Raw genomic sequence first — 24,571 nt, 5'->3', positions numbered from 1 at the left:
CACATGGTGTAAGTAGTGTGTTAATAACTAGTGTCTACCTGATAGTCCACATGGTGTAAGTAGTGGGAGGTGTTAATAACTAGTGACTACCTGATAGTCCACATGGTGTAAGTAGTGTGTTAATAACTAGTGTCTACCTGATAGTCCACATGGTGTAAGTAGTGTTAATAACTAGTGACTACCTGATAGTCCACATGGTGTAAGTAGTGGGAGGTGTTAATAACTAGTGTCTACCTGATAGTCCACATGGTGTAAGTAGTGTGTTAATAACTAGTGTCTACCTGATAGTCCACATGGTGTAAGTAGTGTGTTAATAACTAGTGTCTACCTGATAGTCCACATGGTGTAAGTAGTGTTAATAACTAGTGTCTACCTGATAGTCCACATGGTGTAAGTAGTGTGTTAATAACTAGTGTCTACCTGATAGTCCACATGGTGTAAGTAGTGTGTTAATAACTAGTGTCTACCTGATAGTCCACATGGTGTAAGTAGTGGGAGGTGTTAATAACTAGTGTCTACCTGATAGTCCACATGGTGTAAGTAGTGTGTTAATAACTAGTGACTACCTGATAGTCCACATTGTGTAAGTAGTGGGAGGTGTTAATAACTAGTGACTACCTGATAGTCCACATGGTGTAAGTAGTGGGAGGTGTTAATAACTAGTGTCTACCTGATAGTCCACATGGTGTAAGTAGTGGGAGGTGTTAATAACTAGTGACTACCTGATAGTCCACATGGTGTAAGTAGTGTGTTAATAACTAGTGTCTACCTGATAGTCCACATGGTGTAAGTAGTGGGAGGTGTTAATAACTAGTGTCTACCTGATAGTCCACATGGTGTAAGTAGTGGGAGGTGTTAATAACTAGTGACTACCTGATAGTCCACATGGTGTAAGTAGTGTGTTAATAACTAGTGACTACCTGATAGTCCACATGGTGTAAGTAGTGGGAGGTGTTAATAACTAGTGACTACCTGATAGTCCACATGGTGTAAGTAGTGTGTTAATAACTAGTGACTACCTGATAGTCCACATTGTGTAAGTAGTGGGAGGTGTTAATAACTAGTGACTACCTGATAGTCCACATGGTGTAAGTAGTGGGAGGTGTTAATAACTAGTGTCTACCTGATAGTCCACATGGTGTAAGTAGTGTGTTAATAACTAGTGACTACCTGATAGTCCACATTGTGTAAGTAGTGGGAGGTGTTAATAACTAGTGACTACCTGATAGTCCACATGGTGTAAGTAGTGTGTTAATAACTAGTGACTACCTGATAGTCCACATTGTGTAAGTAGTGGGAGGTGTTAATAACTAGTGACTACCTGATAGTCCACATGGTGTAAGTAGTGGGAGGTGTTAATAACTAGTGACTACCTGATAGTCCACATTGTGTAAGTAGTGGGAGGTGTTAATAACTAGTGACTACCTGATAGTCCACATGGTGTAAGTAGTGGGAGGTGTTAATAACTAGTGACTACCTGATAGTCCACATGGTGTAAGTAGTGGGAGGTGTTAATAACTAGTGACTACCTGATAGTCCACATGGTGTAAGTAGTGGGAGGTGTTAATAACTAGTGACTACCTGATAGTCCACATGGTGTAAGTAGTGTGTTAATAACTAGTGACTACCTGATAGTCCACATGGTGTAAGTAGTGTGTTAATAACTAGTGTCTACCTGATAGTCCACATGGTGTAAGTAGTGTGTTAATAACTAGTGTCTACCTGATAGTCCACATGGTGTAAGTAGTGTGTTAATAACTAGTGTCTACCTGATAGTCCACATTGTGTAAGTAGTGTGTTAATAACTAGTGTCTACCTGATAGTCCACATGGTGTAAGTAGTGTGTTAATAACTAGTGTCTACCTGATAGTCCACATGGTGTAAGTAGTGTGTTAATAACTAGTGTCTACCTGATAGTCCACATGGTGTAAGTAGTGTGTTAATAACTAGTGTCTACCTGATAGTCCACATGGTGTAAGTAGTGTGTTAATAACTAGTGTCTACCTGATAGTCCACTAGCAGCTCCGGTCCTTTAAAATAACGGGAGGCCACCCTGACGTTGTATTCCTGAGCTGGGTGGTAGAACTCAGCCAGACCCCAGTCTATGAGACGCAGCTGAGAGACAGAGAGAGACAGAGGAATTAGAGGGGTTTTTAGGGCAGTGTGACATCTACAGAAGCAGAGCTTCCTGTTTTGCATTATGTTAACCTGCCTTCTAAGCCTTTTCAAAATGTCCTTCTGACCCACCAACTAGTCGACCATCTGGGAACTACGGATCTACAGTATGTTTGGGATAAATTTACATTTTGAAAAACAGTAAAAGGTAAAGGAATTCAGTTGAAAATCGTCTGAATATTAAATGGATCATTTTTAAATTCATACAATTTAATATTAATACTAATATTATTGGTTATTGATTTTTTTTTAAAAGGAATTGATCCATAAAGCCGCAAAATGTCACTTCTAGGACGACCAGACCAAATTCACATAGAAACGTGTGTTACAGATCTGTCATTCTTATTGAACGCAAGTCTAAGATCTATTCTATGGGTGCTATTTCTATGCTTCCAGTTCTTACGTTTAGTTTTTTTGCCTCTAACTTTCAGATTTGCTTCAAAAACAGCTGAAAATACAATATTTTGGGTCATGAAAAATATATTTCACTGCGGTTTAGATGCTACAATGATTCTCTACACTCATCTTTAATTTGAAGGGATCCCGAGTGGCACAGCAGGTCTAAGGCACTGCATCTCAGCTCTAGAGGCATCACTACAGACACCCTGGTTCGAATCCAGGCTGTATCACAACCGGCCGTGATTGGGAGTCCCATAGGGCTGCGCACAATTGGCCCAGCGCCGTCCGGGTTTGGCCGGTGTAGGCCGTCATTTCTAAAATAAGAATTTGTTCTTAAACCGACTTGCCTAGTTAAATTAAAAAGGTTGAAACCATTTTGAAAAATCTTGGCCTTCAGCTTTGTGTTCTGCTTGCTGCAGCTCCATTACTGCCACCTGGTGGCGAAACAGAACCATGACAGCCCGCCCCACCCTGGACCCCCCTCTCCATCTTCACAGCGTTTTGGTGCCATACCCTGACCCATTTAGCACCTTCTGAAGTTCCCTCTCTGGATGAGACCCAATTATCTCTTCTTCCTCCCAAAGTGTGACCTTGTTTACTTCCCTTGACTGATTCTAAAAGGAAATGACAGGCGTAACAAATATGGTAGGAACTCCCACTAACCTATGCATCCACTAATCCAATGCCATTACATTACAGTGAGAAGATTACGGATTACTGCTGAATTCGTGTAGCAAAACAATGTAAGCTTGCGGACGGTTGTAAGAGGTAAAAATCGAGTGTGCACACCAGGTGATATTTGGGACGCACTTCTGTGACCCTCCTTATAAAACAACAGTGTTGATGCTCTGCTTCTGACCCAGGAGAAATTAGCTGCAGCTACAGCTGCTATGAGGCCAGCTATTTGGGAAACACTGGCCTAGATTAGTAGGGAACAGGGGCAGGAATGGTGTTTATCATAACATACATTATTAAAAAATGGGCTTCTTCTATAGAAATAGGTCCTGCCTCTCGCTAAATAGTCGAAAGTAGAATATTCAGTAGATGTTCCTACCGGTCCTAGACTATGGTGACATCTATATCAGGGGTTTACAACCCTGTTCCTGGAGAGCTACCCTCCAGTAGGTTAACTCCAACCCTGATCCTGGAGAGATACCCTCCTGTAGCTTTTAACTCCAACCCTGTTCTACGGGTCGCTTATACGACCAGGATTATCAACAACTAGCACGGGTTCGCTAATACGACCAGGATTATCAACAACTACCACGTGTCATTAATACGACCAGGATTATCAACAACTACCACGGGTCATTAATACGACCAGGATTATCAACAACTACCACGGGTCATTAATACGACCAGGATTATCAACAACTACCACGGGTCGCTAATACGACCAGGATTATCAACAACTAGCACGGGTCGCTAATACGACCAGGATTATCTACAACTAGCACGGGTCGCTAATACGACCAGGATTATCTACAACTAGCACGGGTCGCTGATACGACCAGGATTATCTACAACTAGCACGGGTCGCTGATACGACCAGGATTATCTACAACTAGCACGGGTCGCTGATACGACCAGGATTATCTACAACTAGCACGGGTCGCTGATACGACCAGGATTATCTACAACTAGCACGGGTCGCTGATACGACCAGGATTATCCAGGATTATCTTATCTACAACTAGCACGGGTCGCTGATACGACCAGGATTATCTACAACTAGCACGGGTCGCTACGGGGATTATCTACAACTAGCTGATACGACCAGGATTATCTACAACTAGCACGGGTCGCTGATACGACCAGGATTATCTACAACTAGCACGGGTCGCTGATACGACCAGGATTATCTACAGCACGGGTCGCTAGCACGGTCGCTAATCGACCAGGATTATCTACAACTAGCTAATACGACCAGGATTATCTACAACTAGCACGGGTCGCTAATACGACCAGGATTATCTACAACTAGCACGGGTCGCTAATACGACCAGGATTATCAACAAGCACGGGTCGCTAATACGCACAACTAGCACGGGTCGCTAATACGACCAGGATTATCAACAACTAGCACGGGTCGCTAATATCAACAACTAGACCAGGATTATCAACAACTAGCACGGGTCGCTAATACGACCAGGATTATCAACAACTAGCACGGGTCGCTAATACGACCAGGATTATCAACAACTAGCACGGGTCGCTAATACGACCAGGATTATCAACAACTAGCACGGGTCGCTAATACGACCAGGATTATCAACAACTAGCACGGGTCGCTAATATGACCAGGATTATCAACAACTAGCACGGGTCGCTAATATGACCAGGATTATCAACAACTAGCACGGGTCGCTAAAAACATTCAAGTTTCAAACAATTAAGTTAATGTTTTCTAAAAACGCATACTGCCTCCAGCTCACTGCAAAGTGGTGAGTGAGGTGATGAAGCCTGCCTTCCGTTGCCGTGGGAGATGCTGTCTGACAGACATTCCCCTCAAAGGCTCTGCATGTGTACGGTGTGATAAGACGCATAACGAATATACTGCACTACACCTCACCCATTTAATTCCACTAAATTAACCACTAGACCGATAGGCATGACTCGTCAAATGTGTTTGCATCGACTGGTATTACCGTCTATGAATAGGCTGAAGATAATCATTTCTAAATGGGATCTTCTTCTACCGGACAATTGGCCGGTAGCAATTTATATCCGTTATTCAACAACATCAGAAATGTAAATTGGCCAAAAGCCGGCTAACGGAAACCCCTGTGCTCAACAGTTAATCAAACGGCTAACCAGACTATTTGCATTGACTCCCTTGTTTGCACTTACATTCTTCCACTGGCTCTATGCACACTCACTGGACTGTAGCCACACTCTGCTACTGTATTATCCATCCTGCCTTTTACCCCTAGTTACCACCGAGCTACCACAGAGTTATCCTACCCCTAGCTACCACCGAGTTACCCCCTAGCTACCCCCTAGTTACCCTACCCCTAGCTACCACCGAGCTACCACCTAGTTATCCTACCCCTAGCTACCACCGAGCTACCACCTAGTTATCCTACCCCTAGCTACCACCGACCCCTTACCCCTAGCTACCACCCTAGTTACCCTACCCCTAGCTACCACCGAGCTACCACCTAGTTATCCTACCCCTAGCTACCACCGAGTTACCCCCTAGCTACCCTACCCCTAGCTACCACCGAGCTACCACCTAGTTACCCTACCCCTAGCTACCACCGAGCTACCCCTAGCTACCCCTAGTTATCCCTACCCCTAGCTACCACCGAGTACCCCTAGCCCCCCTAGTTACCCTACCCCTAGCTACCACCGAGCTACCACCGAGCTACCACCTAGTTATCCCCCCTAGCTACCCCTAGCTACCCCCTAGTTACCCTACCCCTAGCTACCCCCTAGTTACCCTACCCCTAGCTACCACCGAGTTACCCCCTAGCTACCAACATGTACAGTGCCTTCAGAAAGTATTCAAACCCCTTGACTTATTCCACATTTTGTTGTGTTACAGCCTGAATTTAACATGGATTCAATGATTTTTCTCTCTCCTCTACATACCATAGCCAGTAATAACAAAGTGAAAGTGAAGGGGGGGGGATTTACACTTTTGCAAAATGTATTGAAAATGAAGGAGAAATATCTAATGTACATAAGTCTATTGGAACCGGTACTCCTTGTATGCAGCCTTGTTATGGTTATTTTCAATTACTTTTTACCTCTGCATTGCTGCGAGAGGGCTGGTAAGGAAGCATTTCACGGTAAAGTCTACACCCGTTGTACTCACAACATAAAATGTTATTTGATTTATTTTATCATTCTCTACCGTGAAGTTGGTCTGGCCGTCTCTGATATCACGTAGGCTGATACATTGCTGTGTTTTCATTCATAAAGCCTTTTTACAAAAAAAGACTCACTGTACCTAACATCATTACTAACCTCTAGACATGAGTGCATAAGTCTGGAAAATTCATTCAGTCTGTATTGAGTTAGGTAAACCAGCTTTTAGTTTTTTTTTTCGTCCACTGCATTTGTGGAACAATATTCAAAATGTGATGTTTTGGTGTCTCTGGGTCAATTCAAGAAGCTGATTGAGGACATTAGTACTGATGAATGTTTTGGTGTCTCTGGGTCAATTCAAGAAGCTGATTGAGGACATTAGTACTGATGAATGTTTTGGTGTCTCTGGGTCAATTCAAGAAGCTGATTGAGGACATTATTACTGATGAATGTTTTGGTGTCTCTGGGTCAATTCAAGAAGCTGATTGAACATTAGTACTGATGAATGTTTTGGTGTCTCTGGGTCAATTCAAGAAGCTGATTGAGGACATTATTACTGATGAATGTTTTGGTGTCTCTGGGTCAATTCAAGAAGCTGATTGAGGACATTAGTACTGATGAATGTTTTGGTGTCTCTGGGTCAATTCAAGAAGCTGATTGAGGACATTAGTACTGATGAATGTTTTGGTGTCTCTGGGTCAATTCAAGAAGCTGATTGAGGACATTAGTACTGATGAATGTTTTGGTGTCTCTGGGTCAATTCAAGAAGCTGATTGAGGACATTAGTACTGATGAATGTTTTGGTGTCTCTGGGTCAATTCAAGAAGCTGATTGAGGACTTTAGTACTGATGAATGCATTTGTTTTTTTATGACCATGTTTCTCATCTGTAAAAGAAACCTTGGTCTCAGTATGACTCCCTGAAAAAAATAAAAGGTTAAATATATATATATTTTTTTTAACCCTGTAGAGAACCAGGACAAAAAGAGAATATTGTTTGGGGGCGGGGCCAACTTCCATCATGTATGAATAGAGGATGATGTCAGCAAACCAGAAATCCTGATGAAAAATCAGGAAATGAAGAAACCCCAACCCTGACAGAGGGAGTGTTTGATGTTGCTCACAGGTCTCAGATCTCAATGAGAATAACCTGTTTAAATAAAGATGATCGGATGGCTACCTTTCTCGTCTGGTGGTCGATCATGACATTGTGTGGTTTGACGTCTCTGTGCATGATCCCCATGCTATGGCAGTAGTCCAGAGCCTGTAGGAGACAACACAAAGGACAACACAGTCTTTATATCTGAAGACTCGTTTCAGGCCCTCTTGACCCCCCCCAAAAAAAATGTCAATGGAAACAAATTGAAGCCAAATTATTTGAAAAGTGGGATGCAGCAGAGCCAAGCAAGGGGACCTGCCAGTTTCCCTTACCTTGAGAAGCTCGTACACATAGAAACGAATATCAAAGTCTGTTAACTTCTGGTAAAGTTCCTGTGAATGAAATTAAAACAAAAAGTTTAACTACAGTGCATTTGGAAAGTATTCATACCACTTGACTATTCCACATTTTGTTACAGCCTTATTCTAAAATGTAGTAAAGAAGAAATGTCCTCAATCTACACACAATACCCCATAATGACAAACCAAAAACTGGTTTTGTTAAATTCGGAAATTGAAAAAATTATTGAAAAAATATATTTTTTTACATAAGTATTCAGAACCTTTACTTTGAGACTCAATATCTCAGGTGAATCCTGTTTCCATTGATCATCCTTGAGATGTTTCTACAGCTTGATTGGAGCCCACAGGTGGGAAGTTCAATTGATCGGACATGCACACACCTGGCTATATAAAAAATGTCCCACAGTGGACAGTGCATGTCAGAGCAAAAAAACAAAAATGTATGCAGCATTGAAGGTCCCCAAGAACACAGTGGTCTCCATCATTCTTAAAATGGAAGAAGTTTGGAACCACCAAGAATCTCCCTAGAGCTGGCCGCCCGGACAAACTGAGCAATCGTGGGGAAGGGCCTCGGTCAGGGAGGTGACCAAGAACCCAATGGTCACTCTGACAAAGCTCTAGAGTTCCTCTGTGGAGATGGGAGAACCTTCTAGAAGGACAACCATCTATGTAGCACTCCACCAATCTGGCCTTTACGGTAGAGTGGCCAGACGGAAGCCACTCCTCAGTAAAAGGCACACGACAGCTTGCTTGGAGTTTGCCAATAGGCGCCTAAAGACTGACCATTTTCTCTGGTCAGATGAAACCAAAATTTAACTGATTGGCCTGAATTCCAAGCGTCACCTCTAGAGGAAACCTGGCACCATCCCTACAGTGAGGCATGGTGGTGGCAGCATCATGCTCTGGAGGAAACCTGGCACCATCCCTACAGTGAGGCATGGTGGTGGCAGCATCATGCTCTGGAGGAAACCTGGCACCATCCCTACAGTGAGGCATGGTGGTGGCAGCATCATGCTCTGGAGGAAACCTGGCACCATCCCTACAGTGAGGCATGGTGGTGGCAGCATCATGCTCTGGAGGAAACCTGGCACCATCCCTACAGTGAGGCATGGTGGTGGCAGCATCATGCTCTGGAGGAAACCTGGCACCATCCCTACAGTGAGGAATGGTGGTGGCAGCATCATGCTCTGGAGGAAACCTGGCACCATCCCTACAGTGAGGAATGGTGGTGGCAGCATCATGCTCTGGAGGAAACCTGGCACCATCCCTACAGTGAGGAATGGTGGTGGCAGCATCATGCTCTGGGGATGATTTTCAGCGGCAGGGACTGGGAGACTAGGCAGGATCGAGGGAAAGATGAACGGAGCAAAGTACAGAGAGATCTTTGATGAAAACCTGCTCCAGAGTGCTCAGGACCTCAGACTGGGATGAAGGTTCACCTTCCAACAGGACAAAGACCCTAAGCACACAGATAAGACAATGCAGGAGTGGCTTCGGGACAAGTCTCAATGTCCTTGAGTGGCCCAGCCAGAGCCAAAACTTGAACCTGATCGAACATCTCTGTTAAGACCTGAAAATAGATGTGCAGCAACGCTTCCCATCCAACCTGACAGAGCTTGAGAGAATCTGTGGAGAAGAACGGGAGAAACTTGCCAAGCTTGTAGCATCATACCCAAGACGACTCAAGGCTGTAATCGCTGCAAAAAGGTGCTTCAACAAAGTACTGAGTAAAGGGTCTGAATACTTATGTAAATGTGATATTTTGTTTTGTTTCGCAAAAAAAAATTCTAAACATTTGTTTTTGCTTTGTCATGATGGGATACTGTGTGTAGATTGTATTTTCTCTTCAAATGTAACCAATTTTTAGAATAGCGCTGTAACAAAATGTGGAAAAAGTCAAAGGGGTCTGAAACCTTTCGGAAATGCAATGTCCTTTCAAAAACGTTTACAGATTAAATAAGTATTTGTTAGATGATATCAGTATATTTTCATGTCTTAACGTTTCAAAACAGACAATTACCTTACAGAGAGATCAGTAACTTAAAAAAAAATAATAATAATGTTGTAGTGGTTTCAAACGAATGCATGATATTCACCAAACATCAGTACCTTAAAATCGGTGTTATTGATACACTCAAAGACAAGTGCCGGCGTTCTAGACTGCAGAGAGACAAGATGAGAGAATTCATCCTCGATTAATAAAGAAGATGGCAGTGAGAGAGAGTTCTATTGTTGAGGACACATTTTAAACAAAAGCAGAGCAGCACACCACGAAAGGCAAATAAACTGGATGGGAGAGACATTAGAATGAAAACAGTCTCACACTCATCTCTCTCCTTGCTTGTGGGATTTATCACCAACATTGTCCAAATAGCCTTCATCGGGGGAGGGGCTTCATTTGCCGATAGCGGGCTTTGAGAAAAAGTTTGACTTACTATGACTGTGATAGGTGGTTGTCTTACCTAGCTAAGATGAATGCACTAACTGTGAGAGGCTCTGGATAAGAGTCTGCTAAATAACTGAAATGTAAATCTGTTAGTCAGCACCTCACTGTGACAGTGTGGGCTCATTAATTCCCTTTTTGTGGAGGGGAGGTCGCACCCCTAAATGCAAATACACATGCACCCAATGGGTGACCAGAGACCACAGAAATATAATCTATAGAAGTGAGTACTGGGCCTGACCAGAGACCACAGAAACAGAATCTATAGAAGGGAGTACTGGGGCTGACCAGAGAGACCACAGAAATATAATCTATAGAAGGGAGTACTGGGGCTGACCAGAGAGACCACAGAAATATAATCTATAGAAGGGAGTACTGGGGCTGACCAGAGAGACCACAGAAATATAATCTATAGAATAGTATATTGGGGCTGACCGGAGAGACAACATAAATGGAATCTATAGAACAGGACAAATCATTGATGTCATTATGGGATGACTGGCATCCATTGCCAGTTTACCAGTCAATATGTGATTGTTTGAGGCTCTAAGCCCCTTCTAGAGATGATATTTCTACGAGAGAGAGACACATACCACAGGATCCTTCACTGTGTCCACCAGGCGGATTATGTTGGTTCCACCACGCAAGTTCTCCAGGATCTTAATCTCTCGCTTGATCTTCTTCTTCTTGACAGGCTGAAACAAGAGATCAATCATTTCCCAGACTTAACACAACAAAAACACCCTCAAAGCCTCAAAACAGGCAGGGTCGTATTCTCCAGAACCAAACGGAAACAACTGGACCGAAACTTAACTCTACACACTCCATTGGGGCGGCAGGGTAGCCTAGTGGTTAGAGCGGAGGGGCGGCAGGGTAGCCTAGTGGTTAGAGCGGAGGGGCGGCAGGGTAGCCTAGTGGTTAGAGCGGAGGGGCGGCAGGGTAGCCTAGTGGTTAGAGCGGAGGGGGCAGGGTAGCCTAGGGTTAGCCTAGTGGTTAGAGCGGAGGGGCGGCAGGGTAGCCTAGTGGTTAGAGCGGAGGGGCGGCAGGGTAGCCTAGTGGTTAGAGCGGAGGGGCGGCAGGGTAGCCTAGTGGTTAGAGCGTTGGACTAGTGACCAGAAGGTTGCAAGTTCAAATCCCTGAGCTGACAAGGTACAAATCTGTCATTCTGCCCCTGAACAGGCAGTTAACCCACTGTTCCTAGCCGTCATTGAAAACAAGAATTTGTTCTTATTAACTGACTTGCCTAGTAAAATAAAGGTAAAATAAAAAAATTGGGTGTGTGCACTAACGAATATGACGCCATCCAACTGAAGCCAATAGAAGGCCAACTGTTTTAAGTCAGGGGGGGCCACATGTCTAGTTTGAGGGGCCTATTAACATTGTATAACACCTACGGGAAAAACAACAACATTGAAAACACATTTAAAAAATGACAGCAGCTCACCTTGAGGATTTTAACCACCACTTTCTCATTGTTACTGATGTTGACAGCTTCAAACACCTCGCTGTATTTCCCCCGGCCCAGCTTACGAACCAACTGGTAGTTGTCCTGATTACTGGAGAGAAAAGAACAAGACAATCCTGAGAAGAGACCAGGTTGTCCTGATTACTGGAGAGAGAAGAACAAGACAATCCTGAGAAGAGACCAGGTTGTCCTGATTACTGGAGAGAGAAGAACAAGACAATCCTGAGAAGAGACCAGGTTGTCCTGATTACTGGAGAGAGAAGAACAAGAGAATCCTGAGAAGAGACCAGCGGGGGGAAATGGTAGGAGTACATGCATGCAGTAGGGTTATTATCCAGATTATCTGGAAGGGATTAATACACATTTACAACAGGGTTCTCCTAACTCCTGTCCTGAAGAGCAACTGAGTGATAAACAGACGTTTGATCAAACCCTGTAGGCTTGGAATGAAAGCGTGCGCACCCAACTCTCCAGAATTAGAGAACCCTAGTAACTAACAGTTAGTAGAATAGCTACATCCTTCTTTTACCTCCAGCTTGGCACGTGTGCATCGTAGTCCCAGTAGTCCCTGGTCTTCTGCGTGTTGACATCGGTGTAGACCCGAGCTTTACTGCTGACCGTAGGAGGGGGCATCGCGAGCTTGGACGCCCGGTGCTGATGGGGCTCACCTTCCACAACAATACTACTCTTCTTGGCGCGAAATTGGAAGGCAGGGCACCGACTTTCGGGGACCCTAGATTTAGTTAACTCCGTGTAAGATGGCTTAACATTGGTTTGGGCTACTTTCGTCCGTAGTTGGTGACCGCAGTCGGCAGCACTTGCTGTGCGGATTGTCAAAGCTACGATGAGCGAGTGCCTGATGCACCTGAACAGCCTGTTTGGCAAGATGCTATAGTGGACCGCCAGTTTCAGGGAGGCGACAGGAGAAAGGGGAAAGAGGACGAGGTAGACTAACACAATTGGCAATAAGGATTCAATATCGGACAGCTAGCTAGTAACTCAAATCGAGAAATGGTTTAAAAAGCAATTCACGAGGCCGAGAGCTGGGCAAGCTAATTGAATTTGACAGACCCCTCTGGTATAAGCAAGATAAGTTAGCTAGTTAGCCTAGATGCTAACCAGCTAAGTCGGGCCCCAGTGTCCATCACAATACTAACGTAAACGAATACGATAAGCCAACATAAGTACAATATCAAACAGCAAGTTTGAGTGGCGATAATAAGTTATTTAACAACGGTCAGTTGGTTTAGAAAAGACGTGAAATCCCGTCTCGCTACATGTACGTTACTGTAGAAATGATTGTCGTTAGCTAGCCTGCTACTGTTAGCTAGCTAGCAGCGCACTCGGGTAGGAAGTCCAACGACATGTATTTGGGCTTGCGGTGGCACCCTCTCCAGGGCGCAAAGTTCGAGAAAAATGCCTGAGAATATGACACTTGAAACCGCTTGAATATGTTTTTGAGTCTGGCTAATGGGTTTAGCTTAAATATTCATTCCTAAGAAGACTCCGTCGTTCAAGTCGTAGCTGCTGCTGCTGCTGTGGACTCCGTTGCAACAAAAAAAAAAAAACTCACCCGGAAGTAGTTGTCAGTGACCCCCCCCTCCCCAAAACGCAACATTGGAGCCACTATTGGAGTCGTTGATGTAGCGGCCCAAAGATCACTACTCTGTCTTGTTACCGGCCGCATTCTACCCAGCAGGGGTTTCATTTGTAGCGGGTGTCGTTTAAAGATATATCACACATTTTTTAACCTAGCAATTGCTTTATTGAAACATAAACTATATCTTATTTGACTAAGTAAATGTATATAAACCTTTCTGGCAAATATCTAGTGAAAGTCTGAAATGCGTACCAAAATAGTCACATGATCACTCTCAATATTCACATGCACTTTTCTCTCAGGTGTGGTGTGTTGTAATTCCACCTCGGTACCTGATAATTAAAAAAATGTGCACCTCGTGGACAACATTTCCATGTGCATTGAAGTATTGTGTTTGTGTATGAGACCGTTTCCTGTTTTCTGTCAAGAACTTCCTGTTAAGAGGACTAGTAGTACTTTGCCCCCTCTCGAATGTGTGGTAAGTTACTGTCCAGTGTATTTAAGCGAACACAAATACTGTAAAACAATAATATTGTAAGATTTGTTTATTTTGTTAGTGCAGTGTGTATATGAACATGATATACTGTACATATCATTCAAGATTGAATGTAGCCTACACAGATTAAGCCACAGAATGATGTCATCGTCTATATCTCCCAGTTGACAAAAGTTGATGGCAGCAGAGGCAGACGCACAGACTGGGACATATTTGACCAACGTTGGCATGCAGAAGGCCTGTCGAGAGCATCAAAACCGTGATGCATCATGGGGAAATTGTGACCGACTGACCGATCTGCAACTAAACATTTGAGTAGTTAATTATGATTCAAGGTGATTTGTAGATTAGTCGTTCACGCCTTTAAAAAATGTTTTGGCTGCGATGTCAAACACGCTCATAGCCTAGCTGCAGACACAAGTGCTTGACTACCTCATCATCCTACCCAGGTCAAACATAAAACTTCTTCCCAAGTTGCACCCTACTCCCTATAGCTTGCACTACTTTTGACCAGAGGCCCTGGTATACTACATAGGGAATAGGGTGCCATGTAGGATGAATCCACCACATGACATTCTCACTGCTAACCTTTCAGTTGCATATCCTCATTCCAAACACACATTGTGAGCATACAGTTTCTTTTTTTTCTCCTTCCAAATACACTATCATAAAACAATATAAAAAAAACAACAACATATGTATAAACTTGCATACATAATCACATACTTTTTTTCTCCTTCTTCTCCACCTCAACATATAGACATACTAACATAAAAGTCCTCTCACAGCTATTTCAGGGGCAACTGAGGGAAGAATTTGTGCAATTGGGACCCTAACTTGGCAGGGTTTACATGAAGACCTCCTAGGCACAAACCAAGGCCAACATGTCCAAATGAAAATCATGATGAAGAGATTGATGTGTGTTTTTTTTATTTTTTATTTTTTAAATCACACGATAACTGCTAGGTTGAAATCCAGATGTAGACATTACTGGTTTAAACAAAAACCAGTGGGCCGTTGTCTTACGACCAACTGTCTGCTCTGTGGGTTGAGGGACGAGCGTAGCGTAGGAGTGATCCCACCTGTCGGAGGACAATGCCACCGGACCGGAGGATGTCCTCCACACCCCTTTTTTGCTTAAATACAAAAACGCAAAACAATCTCAACTCAACTGGGTAGAAAAGCAGGTAGCAGAAGCAGTTCTTCAACACATTTTGACAACTTCTATACCACTAAGTTTGTTAATATGTTAGCATGTAATATTTATGTACAAACAGTACGTATAGGATTCAGAGGTTGTGAGCATCGTCGGCCCATTCCCTGTACACATTTTATTTGATGTAACTGGGCAAGTCAGTTAAGAACAAATTCTTATTTACAATGACGGGCCTACCCCCGGGCCAAACGAGGACGACGCTGGGTCAATTGTGCGCCACCCCCTATGGGACTCTCAATCACGGCCGGTTGTGATACAGCCTGGAATCGGACCAGGGTCTTTAGGGACACTGAGATGCAGTTCCACTCGGGAGCCCCACGTTGACGGAGAGATATGGTATGTGTTTATTTCTATGACATAGGGAGCCAAAGTAGTCCAGAATGCGGGGAAATATTCCCATTGACACATACTACAGTAGTTGCTATTCATTATAGTACAGAGATGAGACAGTTTATCTACCACAGATTTCCAAAGAGGACACAAGATATAACTTGTCACATTTTTTTTCTTCTTTTTTTTAAGCAAACCTAAGCTACTACAGTACAACAGTGATGCTAAATATAAACATATTTCACAATTATAAATTGGGTGGTTCGAGCCCTGAATGCTGATTGGCTGACAGCCGTGGTATACTACAGGTATAATAAAACATGTATTTTAACTGCTCTAATTACATTGATAACCAGTTTATAAAGGCACCTCAAGGGGGTTGTGGTATATGGCCAATATACCACAGCTAAGGGCTCCACATTGCATCGTGCATAAGAACAGCCCTTAGCCGTGGTATATTGGCCATATACCACAACCCCTCGGGCCTATTGCTTAAATATACTCATGCAGAAACGCATATTTAAGTCTATGAGGGGTGGGGTTTATTGGGCATTACTAACAGCCAACCAGAGGGTTAAGGGGGAGTTCAACACGTAGTGTGGCCAAAACTTGAACCCAAACCACAGCAAAGAAATTATATGACCATAAAGGAGTCAGAGAATAAGACACCCCCCCAATTTCCTTAAACATTTCATTTCATAAATGTTTTAAAAAGCAACTCCTAAGTATTTGACGTCACAAAAAAATGAATACATTTCCAATGCCTTTTCAGATTGAAACATTCCTTTTCAAGTTGCATTTCTCCTGCATCCAACAAGGTGACCACAGTTGATCTGGGTCATGGGTAGTTGATGTACTGTTTTCAGTTGATCAGGGTCATGGGTAGTTGATGTACTGTTTTCAGTTGATCTGGGTCATGGGTAGTTGATGTACTGTTTTCAGTTGATCAGGGTCATGGGTAGTTGATGTACTGTTTTCAGTTGATCAGGGTCATGGGTAGTTGATGTACTGTTTTCAGTTGATCTGGATCATGGGTAGTTGATGTACTGTTTTCAGTTGATCTGGATCATGGGTAGTTGATGTACTGTTTTCAGTTGATCTGGGTCATGGGTTGTTGATGTACTGTTTTCAGTTGATCAGGGTCATGGGTAGTTGATGTACTGTTTTCAATTGATCTGGATCATGGGTTGTTGATGTACTGTTTTCAGTTGATCTGGATCATGGGTAGTTGATGTACTGTTTTCAGTTGATCTGGGTCATGGGTAGTTGATCGGGATCATGGGTAGTTGATGTACTGTTTTCAGTTGATCTGGATCATGGGTTGTTGATGTACTGTTTTCAGTTGATCTGGGTCATGGGTAGTTGATCGGGATCATGGGTAGTTGATGTACTGTTTTCAGTTGATCTGGATCATGGGTTGTTGATGTACTGTTTTCAGTTGATCTGGGTCATGGGTAGTTGGAAGTCACTAATGAAGGGCAGAACATGGGCACGATTACCTTGGTGTGAGGAAGAAGGTGTCAATAATAACTTCATGGTTAGGATTAAGCAGAGTTTTACCATTGTTTATGCAAAAGGAGTGGGGGAGGGGGGGGCGGGTGTGTGTAACTAAATGTAAATAATGATTGTGTGGTTATATACAAATAAGGTGTCAGGAAGAGTGTTGCTGTGTGCCTGGCGGGCAACGTTCCATGTCACCGCGTGTGTTCACACTGTACAGGCGCTCAACAGCAGCAGACCTGCTCACTGTATACACGGGGCTGTGGGATAACCGCCTCCTTCTGCAGTGTGCTGGACCGTGTGCTCCTGGAGGGCTCCCAGGTTCACAAAACGCTCCCCGCACCACACGCACTTAAACTGGGCTTCCCGCGAGTGCACCGCCTGGTGCTTCACCAGGTGCTCCCTCTGTTTGAAGCTCTTGTCGCAGCTGGAGCACTTGTAAGGCTTCTCCCCGGTGTGAACGCGGCGATGCCGTTGCAGCTCCGAGGAATACTTGAAGCGCTTCTCGCAGTCGGGGCACTTCAGGGGCTTCTCCCGTGACGGGTCGCAGCGGTGCGTCACGAACTCAGACGGCGACAGGAAGCGTCGGTTGCACAGGGAGCACTTCAGCGGCTTCTCCTGACAGCTGGAGTTCTGGTGGCGCTGGAGCGTCGACTTCTTCTTGTAGCCTTTGCCACACACGTCACACTTGTAGGGCTTCTCCACCGCCGGCGTGGCCGCGGTCACGGAGCCAGACGCCGACCCTGAGCCGGTGCATTTGTGCCGGAGCAGTTCACCGGATTGGCTGAAGCCTTTCTGGCAGGAAGCACACTTGAACAGGCTCTCCATGCCATGGACGTGCTGGTGGTACAGCAGGTGGGAGGGCTGCAGGAAACCCTTGTCACATAGGTTACACTTAAAAGGCCGGTCAGCCGGGTTCTTGTGAGTGCGGCGGTGACGAACGAGGGCGTACTGCTGCTTGAAGCTCATCTGGCACTCCTCGCACTGGAACGGGCGTTCCTCGGAGTGCGTGCGTTCGTGCTGCCGCAGATCCGAAGGCCGCTTGAAGCCCTTCCCGCACGAGCCGCAGCGGAACGGCCTGTCCAACGTCACTGTGGGCTGGCACTGGTGGTGCAGCAGCTCCGACGACTCCTTGAAGTGCATCTCGCACAAATTGCACTTGAACAGGTGCTCGCCGGAATGGGCGTACATGTGGCGCACGAGGTGTGAGCGGTGCTTGAAGCACTTTTCACAGACGGCACACTTGTAGGGCCGCTCTGAGCTGTGGGTGCGCTGGTGGTGGGCCAGGTGAGAGGACTGGCTGAAGCTCTTGTCACAGGTGTCACACTTGTAAGGCTTTTCTCCCGTGTGCACCCGCTCGTGTCGCGACAGCTCAGACAGATGCCGAAAGCCCTTGTGGCACACCGAGCACTTGTAGGGCCTGTCTGGTCCCGAAGCCTCAAACGCCGTAGGGGCTGACGCTCCGCACGCTGCCCCGCCACTGGAGGCCTCGCCGGTGGACGGGTTGGCTGCGGAGGAGGTGGGGGTGTTGTTGCCAGAACCTGGGCGGTAGGTCTTCTCACAGATGGAACACTTCATGGGGTTGTTGCCGTTGTTGTGGGCGTTGTGGTGCTGTGCCAGCGAGGTGAGCAAAGAGAAACCCATCTTACACACGCCACACACAAACGGCTTCTGCTCCACCTGTACACACTGATGCTCCAACAGATCAGTGGCCTGGCAGAAGATCTTCATACATTGGGTACACTGGAACGACCGATCCCCGGTCCCCATACATTGGTGCTCATGTGGATTAGCTAGGTGGGATATGTCATGGCCGCAGGCTCCGCACTTGTGCCCTCCCTCGCCTCCTACCTGTAGGGAAGGCTGCTGGGCGGGTACGGCATGCTGCTGGCCGTGCTGGGGCTGCTGCTGGAGGGATGCCACATCCGGCTGGAGGACGATCCCGTACACGGCACAGCCCAGGGCGCTGTCGGAGCCCGGGGGGAGGTTGTGCACCACGGTGGGTGGGGGGGCCACTGCGTGCTGCTGCCACGCCTCAGTCATCCTGCTGCTTCGCACGTATTGATTCAGTTTTGACTGTGTGAAGGGGAGGCCCAGGAGTATCCAATAAGGCCCGGCTATGGGGGCAGGTTTTGGTCGGGCTGGTGATGTCCAACAGGTGTGTTTTCTACCGGCTCTTATCAATAGGTGATACACCTCTGGTCGTCCACTAGTAAAAGGGCAGAAACCCTACAGAGGGAAAGACAGAGGGGGTATATGAACATGATGTAAATGTAGCCGATACATATTTTATGCAAATGGATCCGTGTATGTTTTTTATTTATTTAACATTTTATTTAACTACGGAAAGTCAGTTCAGAAACAAATTCTTATTTTACAATGACGGCCTACACCGGCCAATCCCGTACGACGCTGGCCAATTGGTCGCCGCCCTATAGGACTCTCAATCACGGCTGGTTGTGATAGAGCCTGGAATCGAACCAGGGTGTCTGTAGTGACGCCTCTAACGCTGAGATGCAGTGTTTTAGACCGCTGTGATACAGCCTGGAATCGAACCAGGGTGTAGTGACGCCTCTAGCGCTGAGATGCAGTGCCTTAGACCGCTGCGCCACTCGGGAGCCTATGTGCATTGTTTTTAACTGCAACGCAATGATATTACCAAATCTATGGTATTAATAGTCTCAAAACGACTGGATTTGATTTTTTATACATTTTTAGGATTGTATACATTTCGAGATGGACATAGACTACAGCTTAAAGGTTTAGCTACAGATTTTAAAACCAGATCATGTGATTCAACACCCAAAGAATGGTTTCATTACACAGGTATTACAGGTGTCTATACAAAACGTCACCAGAGATTTTAACTAAACTGGTATTGGCGATACCATCTTCGTCCTCGATTAATAGTAAAATGTTTGTGTCCAGCTGCAGGGGGTCTGTTTAAATTTAGATAATTCTCCGTCATTGTTGGATGAATTCATGGAGCCCCCCCAAAAAATATTTATTTGAACAATGGAGCATTTTCTAGATTCAAACGGACATGGTCCTTCCCGTTTCCACGAATCGAGGACGACAGTCACCCAAGTCATAGACCGTTCTCTCTGCTGCCGCACGGAAAGCTGTACCGGAGCGCTAAGACCAGCTCCAAAAGGCTCCTTAACCGCGTCTCACCCCCGAGCCATAAGACTGCTGAACAATTCATCAAATGGTCACCCGGACTATTTACATTGTTTTAATACTGCTGCTACTCACTGTTTATTGTCTATGCATAGTCACTTTACCCCTACCTACATGTACAAATTACCTCGAATAACCTGTACCCGCCGCACATTGACTCGGTACCAGTACCCCCTGCACATTGACTCGGTACCAGTACCCCCTGCACATTGACTCGGTACCAGCACCCCCTGCACATTGACTCGGTACCAGTACCCCCTGCACATTGACTCGGTACCAGTACCCCCTGCACATTGACTCGGTACCAGCACCCCCTGCATATAGCCACGTTATTGAAACCTAATCTTAGTGTTACTTTTTATTTTATTTTTTACTTTAGGTTTATTTAGCAAATATTTTCTTAATTCTATTTCATGAACAGCATTGTTGATTTAAGGGCTTGTAAGTAAAGCATTTCACGGTAAGATCCTACACCTGTTGTATTCGGCGCATCTGACAAATACAATTTCATTTGATAGTATCGCCAGGTTAGTTGATAGATCTGACTTGTTTTGTATAGCCACACCTGTAACTACCAGTATAATGGTAAAACATATATATATATATTTTCTTAGAGTTAAATCAAATGATCTGGTGTTACCATATGTAGCTACATAAAGGCGACATGAGAGGAGATGGCAGCAGATTGTGTGTTTGTTGTTTTGTTTTAAGTCGTCTTTATATATGAACAACAGCATCCTTCTTCAACTAGTAACAACATCACTACAACAGTTATCTGTTTCGCTAACTAGAGAGGCTGAGACGAGGTCCAGGCACTAAAATGACACGGAACTACATGTTCTCCCATCTAAACCTACAGTACATCATGCGGCTATTACAAGTGACCTATTAAAAAAACGATGCCGAAATTATAACTGGGTGTATGATTATAATAAACTAACGTCAACTAGCTCGATAATAATTGTTATTTATTAGATACATAGCATTAGGTGGCTAACCTCGGTTAGCTAAGCAAGTTACGTGGGTTAGCATGGCTAGTCGGTTTGCAAAAAAAACAGATGACTAAATCTCAAAATATTAATGTATCATTTTGTATTACCTAGATAATAATATGTCTAGGCCTAATAACGTCGCCGGCAAAAACACAGCTGTTGTTCGCCTAAAGTTGACTGTCTTGTCTGCGAAAAGGACTAACCAGATGGCTAGCCAACAAGCTAATTGAGCTATTTCAGAAGGGGGGAAATAAAAATGGAAACGTCGAGGCCCCATCGATGGTCTCGGATTGTGCCAGCCGCCGACCTAGGCCGCCCTACCGGAGCTACACACTCCACCTTTTATACAACCAAAAGCGGCGTAATACATTTTCATGCAATCATAAATACAACATCATTCAAAAATAAATATTTATATATATATATATATAAGTCAACACGGTTGACAGCTTTACATTTCGGTATGTCTCTCAGTCATCTTCCTCTGGTGCCAGGACAGGAGTCGACCTTCCGATAAATATTTCGGCTGGCGGAGGACGGTGGCGAGATGAGAGCGGAACGCCATCCACTAATAATGTACACCGGAAATCTCCACAGCCTGCATCACTCCCCGGGGTGTAGATTCAAATGTTATAGCTACATTTCCCCTCCCTTCTGTTTCATAATGTAAGGTTGTTCTTATTTTTCAGTCCGTTCAACCGTTCTCCTTCAATTTGGTATAACTTTGGTGTATAATTGTAACCCTCTTGCTGTGTTCCGGTCGAATTGGACCGATTTGTCCGAAGTTTTCTCCCGGACAAATGTAGTTCATTTATTCTGATTATCATAAGGTTTCATGACTTTGTCCACACAGGGCATCTGAACACACAAAATACATTTAGAAGATTTTCATTAAGTTTTGGGTTGTTTTATTTATCCTGCGGTGTTCCCGGTCAAAAATGACCGTTCATTAGAAATTAATGGGTGAGAATACAATTAGTGTATAAAATTGAGATCAGGCACATCAGATAGACACACTTCCTCTCCCAGACCCCCACATGCATGTGTGTTTGAGCACGCACACGCACACACACACAGACACACACACACACACACACATCACTCCCCTTCTTGGCTTCCATGGCAACCCCCACGGGAACCTTTCCCCAATAGAATCTTTCCTCCACGGAACCACACCTGTTGACATTCTCACAAGGAATCGCAACATTATTTCAATAATATATAGAAGCTTTTCTCGCAGCTCTGGTATATAAAGCTTTTTTGAGGCCTTGCTCACAATTCATTCTGTGGCAGCACAATGACCAAAACAATATATTGTATGTGAGGCTCACGATCATATCTTTGATCATGACACTGGTGAGGAGGAGAGAGTCCTTGTTAAACTTTGACACAAAGTAGTCTGGGGCGTGCGCAATAGGTAGGGACGGCAAACATTCAGCCTAATGCACAGACACTATGGAGGCTTGTGTCTAGAGCGCCTGGTTACATCGTGTGAGCATTTTTAAACTCTTTAATGGTTTAAATGAGTGAGACATATATGTCGTTGTTTCAATAGTTTGAGTGGGAAACATATACTATCATGTTAAAATGACATGTTGAATTATTTATCCATATTTAAATGATTGTATATTGCGCTAATGTCCCTGATGTGGCCAGTTTGTGTTACTACCTTACACAAGCTTGTTTTTTCTCAAATATATACTGTATATATATATATATAAATCTATTGCAGATAAACCAGTATACATACAAGAAGTATACAAATACAAACAGACAATGATAACATATGCTAGGGGGTACAACAAATTACCTGTTTGTTAACTTGGCTTTCGAAGACCTTAGAACGGCTGGGTAGGATAGAATTAGGTCTGTAGCAGTTTGGGTCTAGAGGGTCTCCCCCTTTGAAGAGGGGGATGATCGCGGCAGCTTTCCAATCTTTGGGAATCTCAGACGATACGAAAGAGAGGTTGAACAGGCTAGTAATAGGGGTTGCAACAATTTCGGCGGATAATTTTAGGAAGAGAGGGTCCAGATTGTCTAGCCCGGCTGATTTGTAGGGGTCCAGATTTTGCAGCTCTTTCAGAACATCATCTATGTGGATTTGGGTGAAGGAGAAATGGGGAGGCTTGGGCGAGTTGCTGTGGGGGGTGCAGGGCAGTTGACCAGGGTAGGGGTAGCCAGGTGGAAAGCATGGCCAGCCGTAGAAAAATGCTTATTGAAATTCTCAATTATAGTGGATTTATCAGTGGAGACAGTGTTTCCTAGCCTCAGTGCAGTGGGCAGCTGGGAGGAGGTGCTCTTATTCTCCATGGACTTTACAGTGTCCCAGAACATTGTGTTCTTACTGTACTGCTCCTTTTCCTTCTAGAAAACACGGAAGAGTGTTTTTTTATTACTGAATTTACATTCATGAATATGTAATTTTGCCATTAGCACAATTAGATTTACGAGGTAAAATAGTTTTTCTTGATCCGTATTAAGGTTAAGGAAACCGAGCAGCACATTCTCCCAGAAAAAAAACTAAAGTCATCAAGAATATGAATAATTATAAAACTATGAATATCTTTCCATTATGTTTTTACATGTAGACAATGACTAAATAAATGCAAAACTGTTACTGGATGCTCAACACAAACAGTACAATCAATGTTAATGTCTTTTTTGAGTTTCTTCAGGTAATGATTTGCAGGGTAATACTTCTAGATCATTCTGAAAGAGACCTCTTTGACCTTGTTAACAAGCAGGTATTCGTGTGGTAATAACCAGACTTTTTCCCAACAGATATTAGTGACCAATGTATTCCAGTAAGTTGTGACATAAGGAATGGATACAATCTCCCTTTGAAATAAAGCAGGTATAGATCTGTTGTTCTGAAGGAAACCTTGTATTTTCACCCCATAACATTTTTGTGTAACTACACATCCTTTTTTACCTCAGACTGGCGAAGTGGAAAGGGGGATACCGTCAGTTGTAAAACTTACTGCATTCAACTGAAATGCCTCTTCCGCATTTAACCCTTAATCGACATCCACGTCTTCGGCGCCCGGGGAACAGTGGGTTAACTGCCTTGTTCAGGGGGCAGAACGACAGATTTTAACCTTGTCAGCTCAGGGGATTCGATCCAGCGACCTTTCGGTTACGAACGTTTATATTCATCACGATGACATAAAATAGATGACTTAAAACAGATCAATCAATATATGTTGTTTTGTACTGTTCACTTTGGGATGCGCGAGACTTAACGAAATGGCACGGATAATTCGGGGCAGTCCCGCTATAAAAGTCACGGACATTCAAATGTATCACTTAATTCGCAACCCATCGTTGTCACTGTTGATATCTTATGCTGTTTAAATGAACTAACAGAAAAAGTGGTCTGTTCCCTTTCCCATAATGGCAGCCTCCCGAAGTTACAACTCAACATCCGAAATGCCAAAATATAGATTGAAGCCTTCTATAAATTCTCATCCAACCAACCATGTATACGTTTTTCCAAGTCTAC

General features: G+C 44.3%; 2 protein-coding genes and 1 long non-coding RNA gene across 33 annotated transcripts in view; all 3 read right to left on the bottom strand.

Annotated features, from left to right (window-relative positions):
• The window catches only part of LOC121845953, a 4,106-nt gene extending 2,108 nt beyond the window's left edge, over positions 1 to 1,998 (bottom strand). For 15 of the 31 annotated variants that reach the window (XR_006082894.1, XR_006082892.1, XR_006082896.1 and 12 more), the window contains exon 1: positions 1 to 1,998. This exon is cut by the window's left edge. This is a non-coding gene — a long non-coding RNA (uncharacterized LOC121845953). The other 16 variants (XR_006082910.1, XR_006082919.1, XR_006082916.1 and 13 more) reach the window with 16 other exon arrangements.
• Positions 1 to 13,409, bottom strand: part of csnk2a2a (casein kinase 2, alpha prime polypeptide a) — a 23,367-nt gene extending 9,958 nt beyond the window's left edge. The window contains exons 1-7 of the mRNA XM_042318472.1: positions 12,285 to 13,409; positions 11,735 to 11,846; positions 10,884 to 10,985; positions 9,957 to 10,007; positions 7,818 to 7,877; positions 7,567 to 7,650; positions 2,005 to 2,115 (exon numbers count right to left, since the gene is read on the bottom strand). Coding sequence (XP_042174406.1) covers positions 2,005 to 2,115; positions 7,567 to 7,650; positions 7,818 to 7,877; positions 9,957 to 10,007; positions 10,884 to 10,985; positions 11,735 to 11,846; positions 12,285 to 12,388 — 624 coding nt within the window. The 5' untranslated portion in view covers positions 12,389 to 13,409. The remainder of the gene's footprint in view (positions 1 to 2,004; positions 2,116 to 7,566; positions 7,651 to 7,817; positions 7,878 to 9,956; positions 10,008 to 10,883; positions 10,986 to 11,734; positions 11,847 to 12,284) is intronic.
• A 2,813-nt stretch (positions 13,410 to 16,222) lies between these two features.
• Positions 16,223 to 21,824, bottom strand: LOC112238139 (zinc finger protein 319). The gene is made up of 2 exons (XM_042318471.1): positions 21,525 to 21,824; positions 16,223 to 19,126 (listed from the first exon to the last, which is right to left on the bottom strand). Exon 2 carries the CDS (start codon positions 18,938 to 18,940, stop codon positions 17,141 to 17,143), a length of 1,800 nt encoding a protein of 599 aa, XP_042174405.1. The 5' UTR covers positions 18,941 to 19,126; positions 21,525 to 21,824; the 3' UTR covers positions 16,223 to 17,140.
• Between the last annotated feature and the right edge of the window lie 2,747 nt (positions 21,825 to 24,571).

The sequence above is a fragment of the Oncorhynchus tshawytscha genome, unplaced genomic scaffold (assembly GCF_018296145.1).
Source record: "Oncorhynchus tshawytscha isolate Ot180627B unplaced genomic scaffold, Otsh_v2.0 Un_scaffold_1349_pilon_pilon, whole genome shotgun sequence".
Taxonomy (NCBI): Eukaryota; Metazoa; Chordata; class Actinopteri; order Salmoniformes; family Salmonidae; genus Oncorhynchus; species Oncorhynchus tshawytscha.
The sequence above is the reverse complement of the archived record's forward strand: the minus strand, read 5'-3'. Positions and strand labels throughout refer to the sequence as shown.

Excerpts from the sequence above, each read along its gene's own strand:
- LOC112238139 (XM_042318471.1), bottom strand. The coding sequence starts at position 18,940 with ATGACTGAGGCGTGGCAGCAGCACGCAGTGGCCCCCCCACCCACCGTG.